We start from the raw sequence: 15,728 nt of genomic DNA on the forward strand, positions 1-15,728 counted from the left end.
ATAACCATAAAGTAAAATCTTCAGAACGTAGTATGTATGGCAAGACAGCATGCTGAAAAAAACATGACTCCAGCAAAATAGCGAAGGTTCTCGTGGAAATTAAACAGAGGTGATCTTAACTCCTCTAAATCAATTGCAGACTGACGATTTCACATTCCCTATATCCTCCACTTTTTTAATCTCACCCACATCCATATAAAAATACCTCATCTGGTGCTGGGTGTAGTGCAAAAAGCTCCTTATGCCTATTGGACTTCCTCTGATCTTCATTGTGGTGGTCAATCTCTTCGTTTGGGGTTCGGTCCAGTAAGTTTGGGAGAAGTGCGTCTGGAAGGGAGTTCTTCAGATCAAAAATACTGCATGCCCAGCTGCCCCGGGGAGTGTCGTCAATCGACATTGAACGTCGCTTAAGGTCATCCTGAGATTCAACAAATTAAAAGCAACTTATAATGGGAAAGGGACTGCACTTTTAAAATGCAGCTATAAATCAGGTTTTATGTAGCAAGGTTTCAAAGGTACGTTACTTGTTCGTCCTGGTAACTGTTGCCATCTGGAGCTTCATCAGACTCAAAGACCTGTTTGGGGAGCCCCTTTTGCCTCTCCTTCTGTTTGTCTAAAGTGTTGGGATTAAATCCAGTCCCCAATTTGTGGTACCTAAAAACAAAGTATTTCAAGTGCATTGTTAGCATTCTTTTTGATCCCAAACCCAGAAGCAGCATTGCAGAACAAACCCAGTATTATCAGCGTGGGGCATCTCAAAGCATAAACTGCTCTCTGCAAACAGTATTTCCAGTCACTGTCCGCTGTAGCTGGGTAACAATCCCACAAGCAGTATTCCTGTACTACACTGTGACTCTGTTCAATTATAAAGCCACGCTGGGTGATGTCCAAGGAAGTATTATCAATGCCCAATTATGGGCATCATAAAACGTGCAATTGTAATGCCAAGCTTAAACCAACAATAACGCGGGGACAGAAGGCCAGCAGTTCTGCTGAAGCAGGAATTGGCTAGCAGCAGAGAATACAAATATCCTGAAAACCAAGGCATCAGCTTCAGGTAGGACAGCATGAAGCACGAGGGCCTGAGCACGCTGGAAAACATTTGAGTTTCTGACACCAACTAAAATGAGCATCTTCCTAAAGCATCTTTATAAACAGAATCGGGTCCTTCAGAACAATCCAGAGCTTAAGAGCACTTGCTAGTAAACAGTCTGTCTGCTGTTGCTGACAAGATCAGACCTCTTTGACTAACAAATTTTTGGATACCAAATGGCACCGTCTATATTTACCCACACATATGGCCACAGCCACAGCGTCCTTACAATACAAACTCTTAAGTCAGTTCCTGAAGTAGTGCTGGGGTCACATCTAGAATTAATTGTTCATATCCTGCCCTGTTACTAAAATTAACACAGAAGGATAAACAGGCATGGCAAACGCATGGACGTGCTAGCAGTGAATAATGAAAGGGAGGTGAAAAAGTTGGAAAGTGTTTTCCTCACTAGGCTATACTTCCTGAGAGCTGAACAATGCAATCTGTACAATCCTTACCCAAACGTCTGCATTTCAAAACCTTAAATTTGTTCTAAGCCAGAAATGGCTTCAGAAATGCTTGTGGTCATTGCTGCCAGTCTAGCACACAGCAACGGATGCCCTAAGATTGAAATAACACTATTTTTTTTTCAGGCCAACAAAGAAAACTTATTTACCTTTTCCAATACCATGAAACTAACTATTCACTTAATGGATGGATTCCTCTGCCCCCCAAAATATTTTGGCTACAAAGAACTGTAGACAAAGATTGAAATAAAGATTTTTTCCCCTGGGGTGGGAGAGAAAGAAGTATGGCACATCAGAAGTCATGTTCTTTTAAAGCTGGATTTTGTGCCCCAGAGCTAGCCAAAGCACTTGTAAGCATCCAATAGGATAGATCAAGGAAATCTGTTACCACTATCAAGTAACAGATCCCTGGTTTCCTAGACAGCAAGACTTTACATGAAAAACAATTCAGTTCTTTCTAGACAGGCTTTTGCGCTTCTCCTCTGTTCCAGCAGCAACCCCAGTGCACCAACAAAATGTTATCCCAGTAAAAACTGCCATGAATGTTTATGAAAGTGCCTCTTCTCTTCTGAAGGGGCAAGTGTCTGACTGCGGCAATCACTCAGTACACCCTCAACCCACTCAGGCAACTCTGATGTCTCTCGCTGCACTCCTTCGCTGTGTCTGTGGACACAGACCACAACCTGCAGCTGACCTGCACAGGACAGAAAGATTTACTGTTTCCAACTACAGCTCCTCAGCGCAGGAATCACAGCCAGGTACTACAGATACTAGTGAAAGTCACTGAGAAACTGAGACGTGTGCTTGCTGAGTGGGTCCAAGCCTACTGCACAGTCCAGACTCTGCTCACAATGGCTGGGAGTTAATAAAACATCTCTGTCAGGTTTCTTTTTTTTTCCTTTCTTTTTTTTTTCTTTTTTTTTCCTTTTCTTTTTTTTTTGTGTATGAGATTACGAACCACATTTTTATTAGGTCATCTTAGCACCGCAGAGCATATCTTCAGCATCCCCTGGAGTGGTGCTCCAGACAACATTAAACCAGTGAATTGTAGCAACTGCCAAAAGGGCAGAGCTGTAGCCGTAGTCAAGTCATTTTTAGGTGATGCACATCACATGGATCACTTACTCCTTGACAACAGCTCTTGAAGTCATCACACCTTCAATCATCCGAGAGAGTACACGTTCAAAGTAAAAGTGCTTAGAAACTTTCCAGCTAATTTGCATAAAATAGTCAATGTATGCATGCTGCCTAAACAGTTAACTCATTAGGTAAACATTGTGATAGTTTAAATATTAACAATCATTTTTTTAAACCACGTATTTTCTCAGTCTCTTTGTGAACAAATAAACACTGCTGAATACCGTGCCTTCAGGTGCTTGTGCCTGCACGTGAACCTTACATCTTTACAAAATTGAAAGAGCTAAAAACATAAGAAAGTAAGAAATAAGTGCTGACAGCAACTTTACTTCCCTAAAATAATTTTACATTCCTTAGTTTCTCTATATTCTAAAGGAGCTGCAGTTGATGAAAATGGCCTAGATTTTCAAAATTGTCCTAAGGGGCTTTGATGTATATGAGATCCAATTTTCAGAACACAAAGCATCAGTTCAGCTGAGTTGGGCAACTAAAAGCCAACGTACATGAAATCAGCAGCCAGGTCAACCATTTTTGAGCCTCTTCATACCAGTTAGCCACCCTGAAAAAATTTGAAATATGAAATCAAGCTGACAAATGTCACAGGGTACTTACTTTCTATTCACTATTGCCCAGTCTTCAGTGTAACTTCTTACACAGTCCCTCACATGAGGGTCCATCTCACTGTTAAAAGAATAAAAACAAACATTTTAAAATCACAGAAACGATACTGCCTTTTGACCATGCTGGCTTTCACTTAGGTTTGTATGTACTGTTTCAGGCATTTATGGACAAGAAGCCCAGGCTTCAGCCTTGCAGACGTTCCAGTGCGGAACAACTAATTCCCTTGGGTAAGCTGCAACCCTGTCACCTCCTACCTCTCTTCGGGAACAGCCGACACGAGCGTTCGACATTCTCGGGGGGTGTACACAACCTCAATGTCATCAGAAGGAAACTCAAACAAGTCTCGCAAAGGGCCAGACTCGACTGGCATCGGGTGCGCACTAAGGTATTCCTCCAAGTCAACCGGCTCCACGGCTTCTGTAAGTGGCACCTGGGAAAAGACAAGCAATGAAAGGGTCTTAAAACAAGGACAAAGAAAAAAAATACACGTATGCATGCTACTTTGTTTTCTAAACCAGCTCTTCTACCTTGTTGTGGAAACGTAATCAGACTATAATTAACCCTAGTGATTACCTATGGTAACCCAGTGGTAGCAGCCTTAGTAAATACATATCATAATGCTATTTTTCATGTCTTATCTTTTATCTGCTATTTCTCTAGATATTCCTATTATGCATACCATCAAAATCTCAAAAACAAAACAACAACAAAAACACCCACCAACAGATTTCCCTCTATTTTCAAGAAATTCATCAGAGTTTGCTTCAAAAGCAAATATTACACTTCAATTTCCATGTGTATGTGACTTAGGATTTTTTCTTACCACGCTGCTGCTCTGATGCAAAAGGAACCTAATTCGAGACGCAAAAAAACCCTTCACCCTCAGGCACAGCCCCCAAACAGGAATTCAAAGCATGGGCTGACTTACTAGGAGCTCATGAAGTCACTGAATTCTGAAGACTAACATTATTTTGAATTAAGTGACTTCTCTGGTGAACACAAAACACAGTTTGTCCACCAATGGTGCAAGTCTAGCTACCTCTTCTCCCTGACATTGGGCCCTTTTGTGCCAATATGACTGAGTCCACACCAAGAAGGAACACCGCTCTAAGTAAAACAGATGCTTAAAAAGCCTCTCCTGGGCACAAAGCTTGCACACAAAGCACGAGGAATGACTGAGCAACCACACGTGCCGAGCAGCAGCAGGTTTCACTGGATGTACTGATCTCACCACACTGAAAAAAGTGAGGTTTTTTAGATACCTAAAAAAAATAAATCTGCATAAACTGAATGTATACATTACATAACTGTAATTTTACATATGTATACTACACTGATACACACATATTCTGATATGAGCACATTATACTATGAGGCCGCACATAAACATAGACATTAAGAAAATGAAACACTAAAAGCTAGTTTTGAGGAACCTGTTTCTACAGCAACTGACAGCTTTCCTAGAATTCCCTGGCACATTCCAGCAAGACTGAGTGGTTTCATATGAGTCACAAAAACACAAAAAAAAAAAATCGGCAATTTGTCTCTACTACTTCCTCTTTCCTGTCATCCAGATGATTTCTGTGGAACAGGGAACTACCCCATGGCTTGTCTTCTACTGGAGATGGCTTTAATAAGAACTCAGTACTCAAGTTTTAAACATGCTTCTCAAAAATTTTGTTATTTCAACCTAAAAAGTCTACTTTTTAAACATCTATTGCCAAAAAGTTCTAAAATAAATGAACTTTTTAGTCAGGGAAAAAGACTTGGCTAGCACAGTGGGTATTGAAAGAATCTCTCCTGCCACAGCCAACCTCAACGAATACTGTAATTTTCTTATAACACAGAAGGCCAAACCTTCAGCAGGAAGATGGCGTGACTCCAATAAAGTCAGGTGAGTTAGGCCAGATGACTTCATACCTGATAAGAATCTGGTCCACACAGAAAAGTAAAATAAAACATGTCTAGAAACCCAGTGTTAATTTCTGCAATTTAGGTAAAAGGCACAATTAATTTCTGTGTAAAGAGGTGCAATGTAATCGTCATGTATCATTGTTGAGGAATTGCTAGAAGTGCATGCTTTTTTCCGAAGAGCTGCTACATACTACTGCCGCTACTTTGCGTGCACACAATCCTTTCCACCACTGAATCTCCAAAGAATATAGAAAGGGGGACTTCTTGTAAACAAAGACAAAAATAACAAAATCACTGGGTGACGGCCACAGAGCTTTGGGGTGGCAGAGATGTGGGAAAACCCTCACTCAGGCCCTCCCACTGCAACAGCATGCTGAGAGAGCCCCTCAGGGCGACTTAAACCTGCTTGGCTCACCCTACTTGTAAGCCCTAACATTTTAAGACTTACTTTTGCTCTTCCCGCTGACCCCTGTTCCACACTTTCAGCCCACCCACCATTTTCGTGGGCTGGCTTAGTAGAGCGGAACCGACTGTGCAAACGTTTAGATCAGCATGTATTAATTTACCTACACATTTTCCCAGGCTAGTAAAGAGGCACCTTTTCCTCATTCCCTCTGGTCTTTCACATTTCCTCACACCCTGATAAACTGCAGAAAAATACAGAAGCCAAAGAAAAAATTCTCTGTAGTAACGCAGAGGCCACGCAGGACTGAGCGGACACAGGGCAGGGACTGCCACAGCTGTGCCACGTTTCCCGATTCCTGGCATTTTACAACTCAAATTTCACTTGTCCAACAGCAGCATCGTGATACATTTGACAGAAGGAGAACCAGCTGGCCCTCTAGAGAAATGGCAGCAGTGCTAGTGGGGCGATGCAGTGCCAGGCTCCAGGGATTTCCAAGCCCTTCATACACCTCAGTTTTAGGCCCAAGGTTACACTTCACAATTTTCCAGTTTGTCTCTTCAGATAACTATTGTACCATGAAGATGTAAACAAACATAAAAGTCAAACCCAGAAGCCCGTATTAGACTCACCATCTGTGCAGCCAGAAATACTGTCTAGCACCTGAGTAAACAGGCCAAACGTAAATTCATGGCTATGAAGAGGAACTACTTCGTGTCAGACTATTGGCAGATAAAAGGCAAGCACATTATTTTAAGCTTTAGATATTTGTGGGGGAAGAAGTGATGAAAGAGGAGGAGGAAAAAAGGATGAACTAGCACACCAAATGGAAAGTGAACCCAAATGGCATCCCCGTGTTTGAACTGAATCACCACAGCTCCTCGATGGCTGCTTGCTGCTGACGGCTTAACTTGTCCCGTCCTGCTCTACGCTCCTGCATCCCTCTGAAGCTGTGGATGAGACCAAGATCAAGAACAGTATACAAGGGGCTATTTTTCTGTTACCTGCAGCCTGGCCAAAGCATCAGCTGTCTGAAATTCTTAAACAAATCCATCAGGTCCAGTGCTCACACTGAAGGAGTCAGACAAGTTCAGATAAAGACCAGGTTATCCAACGTAACCATCCCAGCTTCATTGCTAACCGAGGAGCAGAACCTGTTTTATCTCATCGCTGAGTCTCCAGACCTAGTCTACCTCAACAGCCAACTCCCATGGCCTAAGATGGCTGTGATACCTTCTTAGTGTATGGGAGTTTCGTCCTTATCCTTGTGCATCATTCTGATGTATGGCTGATCTCCAGACTATCAGGAGAATATCAAGTCCCACTTTCAGCTGCATATAAGAAGGTTTTGAAAACTGCTGCTGCAGAAATGTAGGGAATGTGAGGAGCTACAAAGATGTCCTCTTCCAATGTCCCTGCCCATGGCAGCGGACTGGAACTAGATGGTCTTTAAGATCCCTTCCAACCCAAACCATTCTGTGATTCCACACCGCTGTTTGTTGACAGGCCGGACAGCTCCATCTTGCAATCCTCCCTCTGCTGCCACGAAATGCCTTCTCACCTCGCCCTGGCGGCTCCTAGAAAGCATCAGAGGTGTTTCCTCCATATGCAGATGTTTTTTCTTCATCAGACTCCAGATAACACAGGGACAATTTCAGTCAAGTATCTGCCAGCGGGCAGTCCACCTACCAACCCGCTAATGACACCTTGCAGGGGAATGAATACTGGAGCGCTGCTGTTAGGAAATCGCTCACAGGGTGTCTGCTCCCACCAACAGGGGTTTAGGAAGCCCCTCCAGAAACTGAAGCTGTGCAGGAGCTCTGACCATCTTCTCAGCTAGGACAACAGAATGATTTAAATTAACAGCAAATACATGCTAAAAATATGCAAAGGAAAGCCTGTTCTCAGCATCGTGATTATTGCTCTTTTAAAAAGTACTTCTTGATTTTGAACAGCCTGTAATTAAAGATCAATTTTTGGATAGACTTTCAGATAATTCCTTAACACAGTTTTCACTCAGTCTTGATCCCTAGGGCCACTTCACTCACAGCAAGAGCTCTTCTGGGGCTACAGAAATCAATAGGACTACACAGGGGTAAGAGGGACACTTGGTGTAACTACGAGGGGCATGGCCTGCTCACTCGCCAACCTAACACCCAACACGACATACCCCTAAGCTTCTGGTATGGCAGAAATCAAACAATCCCTTTTTCACACTTACACGTCCCAATCACCCCAAATCAAACATCACTTGCAAGCCATGGTTTTGCAAATATCCTTAATCTGACCAAGGGCACACACTCTGTCGGCTTAACTGAGACACCAGCCCCATTGATTTGGCTTATATAAACTATTTAACGCACGTATTCCATACGTGCATCTGTGCTGCTGCAGCTATGGCTCTCAGCAGTTGCACTACAAAACCCTATTTCAAAGGTTTATAACTCTCCTGAAACAGGGACAGTCAAGCTTTCTTCTTTAAGGCTGTGTTATTCTTCACTGTTATATCCCCTTAAAAGCTTGAAAATAAAATTTCGCTTCCTATCGACTTTGTCCTTCTCTAGACAGTAAACATAGTATTTTGCTGTAGTTTTAGTGCGCCACTAGCCAAAACGTGTCTCCCTCCTATTTTTTTCTTCTTCTGAGCACCCATATCATCATCATCAGTTACAGAAGCAGCACCTGCACAAACCTGGTGACAGGAGCATGAACCTCTCCAGGAGGACACTGCATAACCCCGTGCAGGGTAACACGAACTCCCACTTACTTCAGCCACGCGTCCCACCCAGGAGCTGCAGGGACAAACGGCTACCACGGAAGGAGCTCTGCACCTGGGGCACCACGCTGCAAGGCTCGTGCCCTTTTCTGCCCTACCAAGGAGGCAAAAAATAGGAAGCCAAGGGCAGAGCCACGCTGCGGTGCTGGCCTGGAGCGGCTGGCAGGGACGGGGACAGCAGCAGCCAGCGGCGTGCAGGACGAGGCAATCCAGAAGGCTGCAGGGACGCCTCGCTGGGCACTGACCAGGCAGCGGGGACACTTTCCATCAAGGCACTTTTCCATCACGCTTAAGGAATGACCAAAGGAGAAGTATTTAATTAGCATACCATTTCATTAGCCATCATTATGGGCCCTTGCCTGAACAACCTTCCCCTGCAGTTTGCTTCCTTAATGAAGCAATTACATCTATGCTAGTACCTAAAAAATTAAGGTCTGTTGTCCTGAGCACAGCACAGAAGCCCAGTAAGGGATCACAGCGGCAGCGAGGGCAGAAACAGGGACAATTACCAACCCCATCTCACAGACACTGACAGAAGCACTGAAAACAGCCTGTGAAGATCACTGCTGTGCGGCCCAATACCCACAGGCATTCAGATTTTTGCCTAAGGGACTTGAACCTATCATTTCCCTACACAAAGAGCTGGGCAGAGGGGAGATTTCTAGATCCTATTCCAACAGTTTGTTGCCTAACTCACACCTATCCTACGGAGCACCACGAGTAGTCTTGTGGGACATGCACTCTCAGCAGCACACTCAGGTCCCAGCTATGATTTTGCAGACTTCCTGCTAGCATGTGTCAGCACAGCCATGAAAATCACCATTTCCTTCTCATTTCCTCCTCCCTCCCCTACTCACCCTCCCAAGATGCTCATTCTCGCGAGGGGTCACAGCAGCATTTTAATCGGTTATGGCATGATGGCTTGGCAGGACGCATCCAGCAAAACAGGGATTTGAACCCAAGCTCCCCTTGTCCCAGTCCAAGACCATTTTTCCTTTTATCAAGATGCCTACCTGCCAGGGGCACAGACCCAGTCTGCATTTGTCTTTGAGGATCACAGTACAACTTGGGGCCTTGTAAAAATGATATTGGCAAAGACTGGAGGGTTGTATCTCCCGTCTCCTGTGGAGGAGTAAAATTCCTGGTGCGGACACGATAAGAGACCTTGAAAAATTAACCTCGCAGAGCTCCTCGTCACAAGGAGAATCCTGACTACTAGTTTTACCTGGCACTTTTTCAAAATCAGGGTGATTTTTCTTGGTCATTTTGAAAGTAGGACGAAGTTCCGCCTTAACTTCAATACCGCCTTAAATATTAAACAATTTATAATGTGCTAAAACTGCAACAGATTGCGCCAAAGCTTCAAATTCTATATTAATACCAACTTCCCACCCACGGCCTCCCTGGGCAAAATCTTGGAAGGACAGAAGAAACAGATTAGCATTTCAAAGCTGAGCCCCAGCCTCCTCTGAGCTATCGGCTAGGTCTCCAGGGCAAACAGGCACTTCCCTTGCGGAGCATTCAGGAATGCAGATGGCCTGCTCCTGTTAGGCAGAGTCCCCCTGAAAGGCAGACTGGTATCTCAGAGAGCTGCAGGAGCAGGCAAGAAATCTATCTGACGGACTGCAGAAAGGACTCGGTGTAAATCTGGGAATACGGGAAATATGCCGCTAAAAAAAAAAATAAAAATTGCAGTCAAGTTAGAGAGGGTAAGGGTTTAAATATATTTGCTAAACAGAAACATCTGGTTCGGTTTTAATTGCAAGCTACAGGCCATAGTTAATCTAAGAGGCTCTGAAACATGAGCAATGCAATATTAACCACTGACAATGCTCAAGGAATTAAAAAACATGTTCTACTCGTGTAAACTACATTTTACTTCACCGTAACACTTGCTCCAAAAATGGTCATCCCTGGTTCCAAATTCTAAGAATCCCGTTTTCTTAGAACCATCCGCTGTCATTGCTGCAGTTCAAGAAAATCCATACACTTAATTTCATATTCCTAATGACTGGCGAGCACAGAGAAATCATGCATTTAAATTCTCAGCTGCATTTATAATATATGGAAATATTCAAATGAGCTAAGGAGATTCCTAGGCAATCTCTGCTTTTCATCAACCACAGCCGGCTACCAGCCCTCAGCGAGGATGACACCTCCTCAGCCAGAAAATGCAGTCCCTACCACATGCACGCAGGCTGCCTCTGGAATGCAGCTTCCTATCTCCTGCTTTGCCCTCAGCACTTCTTTTGCATGGTGTTTTGAAACATGCAAATGCTACAGAGAATAGATGATTAAAAAGTCCTTTATTTCAAACTGCAAACGTACTACTGCTGGTGAAGCTAAGATCCATTTGGTCCACCAAAGAATCTTCTTCAAATAAAGGGCATCTTCACCCTTCTCAAGACACTGGTCTAGGATAGATAGAAACTCTCTAGAAAAAAATACGTTTTACTTGAAAATGTGTTTGAGAAAGTGACCTTTGTGTAAAAGAATATGAAGGTTATGTTCCTTAAGGAAATTCAGTGATATTTAAGGCACGTTGTTGTAAATCACGAATCAGTTTTCCTCTGTGCAAAGGAAAAAAATATCTATTAAACTCCCTCAAAAAGTTTCTGTAAGCATTCTGTAAGCAAAAATTTCTACAGGCACTTACCATTAAGTTTTGGATTATTTTTTACAGACAAGACCAATGATCTGTAATGGGTGCCAAATTCGTATAGTGTCATGAAGTTTGAAATGGGGAAAGCCTCTAATGAAAGAAAATATTTGTAAATATACATAATACCTAAAGAGGATCCTACATATAATGACTAACTCCCAGTCACAAAACCAGTTTCATGTACAAATATCACCAGGTTATTTGCTCTTATAACTGGCTGCTAATGTAAGGAGCCATTTGGGTATAGAAATATTAATCAGAGATTAATTAGTTATCTGGGAATACCAAAGCAGCTTCTTACAAAATACAGAAAACACGAGCTATACCTCCAAGGATGGGTAAGAAGAAAGCACCTTCTTTGATGACTAAGATTTATGTAATTTCACCACAGGAGTATTTCAAGAACGGAAAGACTTTGATATAGAAAATGCAAGTGCTGAGACAGATCTGAAAGAGATCGCTACCCTCTGATAAACTGCGCCGAAACTGAGAGCCCCGAAACCGAGACAAAGGAAACATCAAAGCTCCCTTCTTAAAGAGATGAAACAAATCAAACGCAGTTTGACCAGAGACTGCAGAAAACTCACAGACTTTTGGCAGAAACAATACATCAGAGCAGCACAGATAGGTCCCTCCGGACCCTGCGGGTTCGCATTTGTGGGGAGCAAAGCATCAGCTAACAAACCATGCTCTGGGTACGGATGGTCACAACGTCTCAGCGCTGCCCCTGAGCTCCCAAGGAAGTCATCAGGAAGCACCAGCACCCGGCCAAACCCTGCAGAGCCACCGCGGGGCCAGGCTCAGCGCTGCTGACCGACGACGCTCAGGGTACCACGCTGGACCTTCAGCCTCAGGTCTCCTGTTCTGCCGGTCAGAGCTGGCTGTTTTACTCCTGAAGATGTGTCACAACGAACTTGAATAAACAAAGACCAGGATTTAATTGCATTTTTAGATACTGAGTATTTATTAGCAGGCCTGTCGTAACGCTTCCTGTAAGTAAGCGAATTGACTTGGTATAATAGCATTTAGTTAAGATTAGTTATCTCTGCTAATGTTTAAACTGCTTAAATTATTGCAGACAAGTGAGCCTCAGCAACCGTTCCGTGAACACCAGACTCACCAACTCTGCGTGTAAAAAGCTCAGCCCCTGCAGCAGGACTCTCTGCTGATCCCATAACCAGCACCTAGCAGTCTGGGTTCACTAAAGAAAGCGCCTGCACCAGAGCAGAGTTAACTGTGAGCAATCCCCAGTGGGAGGAGGCAGGGAAGAGGATGTGGATGCCTCTCCCATCCTCCCCTGGCTGCCGAGGACAGACCATTCAGCCAGGCAGGGCACAACCTCCAGGAAATACATATAATGGGAGTCACTATTAAGCCTTAATCAGCTTTGAGAGAACATTAAGACTTGGCTCATTTTCCTTTCCATTTTAGTAATTTTGGTGATAAAATTACTTGGCTCCGAACACTTCAAAACGCCCTTTTCTATCCCACATAGGATATTGTCAGATTTTCCCTTGCAGTGTTTTCCATTCATTTGCATAAATTATCTTTTCTTCTTCTCTTAAATGATGCTAAAATAAACAATGGAAATATACAATTAAAGTATATTCTCTTATTTAATAATTAGATACTATCTTTGCATTTACAGAACCCAAGTCTGACATCCAATAAACCCGCGACAAAGCTTCAATTAGCCCTAACAATGCCCATAAACCTGGCAGAGCTTTACAAAGATATGTAAATGTCAGCACCTTTGTTTTACATGAAGAAAATGGTGCACTGAAAGCAGCTCAGATGCGCGGTCGAATCGAATCACATCATGTCCAAGAATCCAGCCCCCCTTTATTCCCAGGCTAATTAGCATTTCTCATACCGGTGTTCCTCCTCTTAGCAGTGCTCAGTTCTGCAGTAACACACGCTAGCAGATAGGAAGTATCACCCCTAGTCCTTTGGAAACAGCTGTCATTTTGCTGTAAAACAATTGATTATACATACCTCCTGCTTCTTTGCAAGTTCTGTGAAATGCTGATCTTCTAATTAAAATATATCTCTAGAGGTTTTGGTTTTTTTTTTTAAATGAAAAATTTCTTTTCTGGAGAAAAAAGTCAACCTTTGGACAACCACCAAGGACATGTCAATTACTATCTTTAGCACTCAAAAATGAAGTATTCAGAAATCGAAGATTTTACAAGTCATTGTATGAGTTGAAAAATATTAGTGTTATTAAGCAACAACGGTTGCAGAACACAGAAGACAACAGCTCAACTACACATCAGGAAAGGAAGAGAAGTCCATATACCTAGTGCTTATTTTCTGTCCTTTGGTAACATCACCTGCTCTCATAAAAGGCCAGCAAACACAGGGAACAAATGGAGTACAGGTCCATTTGTAGATACAATCCTAAACTCTGCTCTTAAACCAAAGCAGCACAACAGGCAGCCATTAAACAGCAAACCAAAACAGGCACATCAGGATGCAGAGAAAGCTTTGAGTCACACTAATGGCAGTCTGACCACTGCCCAACCACCCAGCTTCATCCAGGTAAAAGCACTGCAGCATCCTCAAATGCTCCGCCACACCGCGGCAGTCAGCAGAAAGGCCAGGTGCAAGGGTCAGCAGGCAGAGTTAACAAGCACCAGAGCACAAGGAGTTGCTCAACAGAAAAAAAAAACACAAACTTGAATAGAAACGAAAGTGGTTAGTCACAAGGGATTATAATAGCCCATAGTAAACAGTCCGGTTCATCAAATAAACAAAGTAAATATCCCGTCCTGCAAGATGCTGGGGAATTCTTTGAAGGGAAGTGAAAGATCTCTGTTTCCAGTGAATTCAATCCCATAAATTGCTCTTGAGCAGCTGTTCAGTGGGAGCTGGAGAAGCCCGGGCTCCCACAAGGGAACACCAAACCTCTCAAAGCACAGAAGAGATGAGCACAGCCCGTGGCTTACGATCCTGAACCCAAATAGCAAGGTGTAAGCACACACTCTACATACCGGTTTAGAGGGACTTGCAGAAGTAGCTTCAGAAAATAAAAGCTCCTTCATCGTACTAAGACCTCACCAGCTCCTACTTCTCCATAACAACCTGTCAGCGCCTCCTGTTCTGAATTTCAGAAATAAAAGCTCCATGCTGCAAAGGCTGCGTCCTGTGAGGAGATCCATTCGGCATGTGAGGGCACACAGCAAAGGCCTCTGAAGGCTTTGGACCTGTACTTGTGGTTTGAGGGACACACAATTAAAATCAGCTGCTCTCAAAGTGGCAGAAGGGCGGAGGTTGACAATAATAAATTGCAAGCTCCTGTGCAGTCAGCCAAAAGCAGCATCTTCTCTCCAGCTCCACCAGAGACAAAATTAGAAACAGTTCTGGCAGCATTTTGGCTGTTGCTTGTGAAGCAAAAGGAAAGAGACTTGCTAAAATTCAGCTGACAGTTTTTTGCATTTATCCTGGGTTCAACCACACCCAAAGCTGCTGAGCGTGAAAAGTTCCTGCACTGGCTTCAGCCAACAAGAAACAGAAGGGCCAGGCACACGCAGCACGCTGCCTTTCATTCACAAAAGCACACGTTTCTGCTTACAGATGCCTACATCACACTGGATGTGATCAGATAACACCAGACTCACGGACGCGTTACCAGAAGCGGCTGCTGCTGGCAACTGCCAACAGAGACTCAGTGATGTGACCTCATCTGGACGGTAGCTGCCTACGTAAGTACTCAGCACGACCAGCAAGATGCGTCCGATAGGAGACACCACATCTGCTGTACCTTTACGAGTCCTCCAGCTCCGCGTCACGCACTCAGCAGTACAACTTGCTGCCGTTGCGGGCATATCCGTGCGAAACTCGATCACGGCATTATTAAAATGTAAACCCACGCCACGAATCCTGCTGTGGGCTTTTAAACCCGTACGGCTACACAGAACTGCCATGAAGACCCAGGGCCCTCCATTTCTTCACCATACCAGTCTTACGACACTAACTTCTGAACTTCACAGCAAATTGCTATTTCAGTTTAACAGCAGTAATGCTTTCTCTCGGCAAAATGTTTGTTACCAAACACAACAGGCAAGAACAGCAGATTCTGATGATGCTTAAGGGAGAGAAATTAACCCAAAATTCCTTACAAGCAAACCTCTGCTATATTATGCAGCCTTAAGACAGAGATTTACGGCTTGCCTAAACCCACTTCTCCTACAGACTATCCCCTACAAACTATCACTCCATGGTAATCGTACTTCTGAAAGCATCTCTGCTCAGCTCAGAATTTAATATGACAAACCAGCAGCTAAGCACATCAGCCGTCACACAACGCGGTTTGATAGGGAAGGTTCAAAGGCTGCTTCCAGTTAGCAAGACCTTTGCCAGGATTTTTAGAGATTCTTGCGTAGATTTACCAGGGAACACAACAGCAACAGGATAACGAGAGACACGAGAAGCCAAGACAGGGCCGACAATGTTGTGACCGATAAATCAGATCTGCATTAAGAATTGTATGTGCAGATCAGCAGGACTGAAGCTTTGAGCATGTGATGGTGGCAGAACAGAAAAAGATTAGAAGTAGAAAGAAAAAGTGGAAGAGATGACTCAGATGGAAAACAAGCGATACAACCAACGAATAATAATTATCAAAAATACATTAAAACTATCTTCTGGCTGAA

The 15,728-nt window shown here is 43.6% G+C and overlaps 1 protein-coding gene across 11 annotated transcripts in view; it reads right to left on the reverse strand.

Moving 5' to 3' along the window:
- DOCK7 (dedicator of cytokinesis 7) overlaps positions 1 to 15,728 on the reverse strand; it is a 99,358-nt gene that overhangs the window by 73,037 nt on the left and 10,593 nt on the right. For all 11 annotated transcript variants that reach the window (XM_083846070.1, XM_083846078.1, XM_083846077.1 and 8 more), the window contains exons 3-6: positions 3,573 to 3,748; positions 3,310 to 3,378; positions 525 to 654; positions 206 to 418 (exon numbers count right to left, since the gene is read on the reverse strand). In XM_083846070.1, the coding sequence (XP_083702196.1) occupies positions 206 to 418; positions 525 to 654; positions 3,310 to 3,378; positions 3,573 to 3,748 (588 nt within the window). The remainder of the gene's footprint in view (positions 1 to 205; positions 419 to 524; positions 655 to 3,309; positions 3,379 to 3,572; positions 3,749 to 15,728) is intronic.

This window comes from Anser anser (genome assembly GCF_964211835.1).
Source record: "Anser anser genome assembly, chromosome: 8".
In the NCBI taxonomy this organism is placed as follows: domain Eukaryota; kingdom Metazoa; phylum Chordata; class Aves; order Anseriformes; family Anatidae; genus Anser; species Anser anser.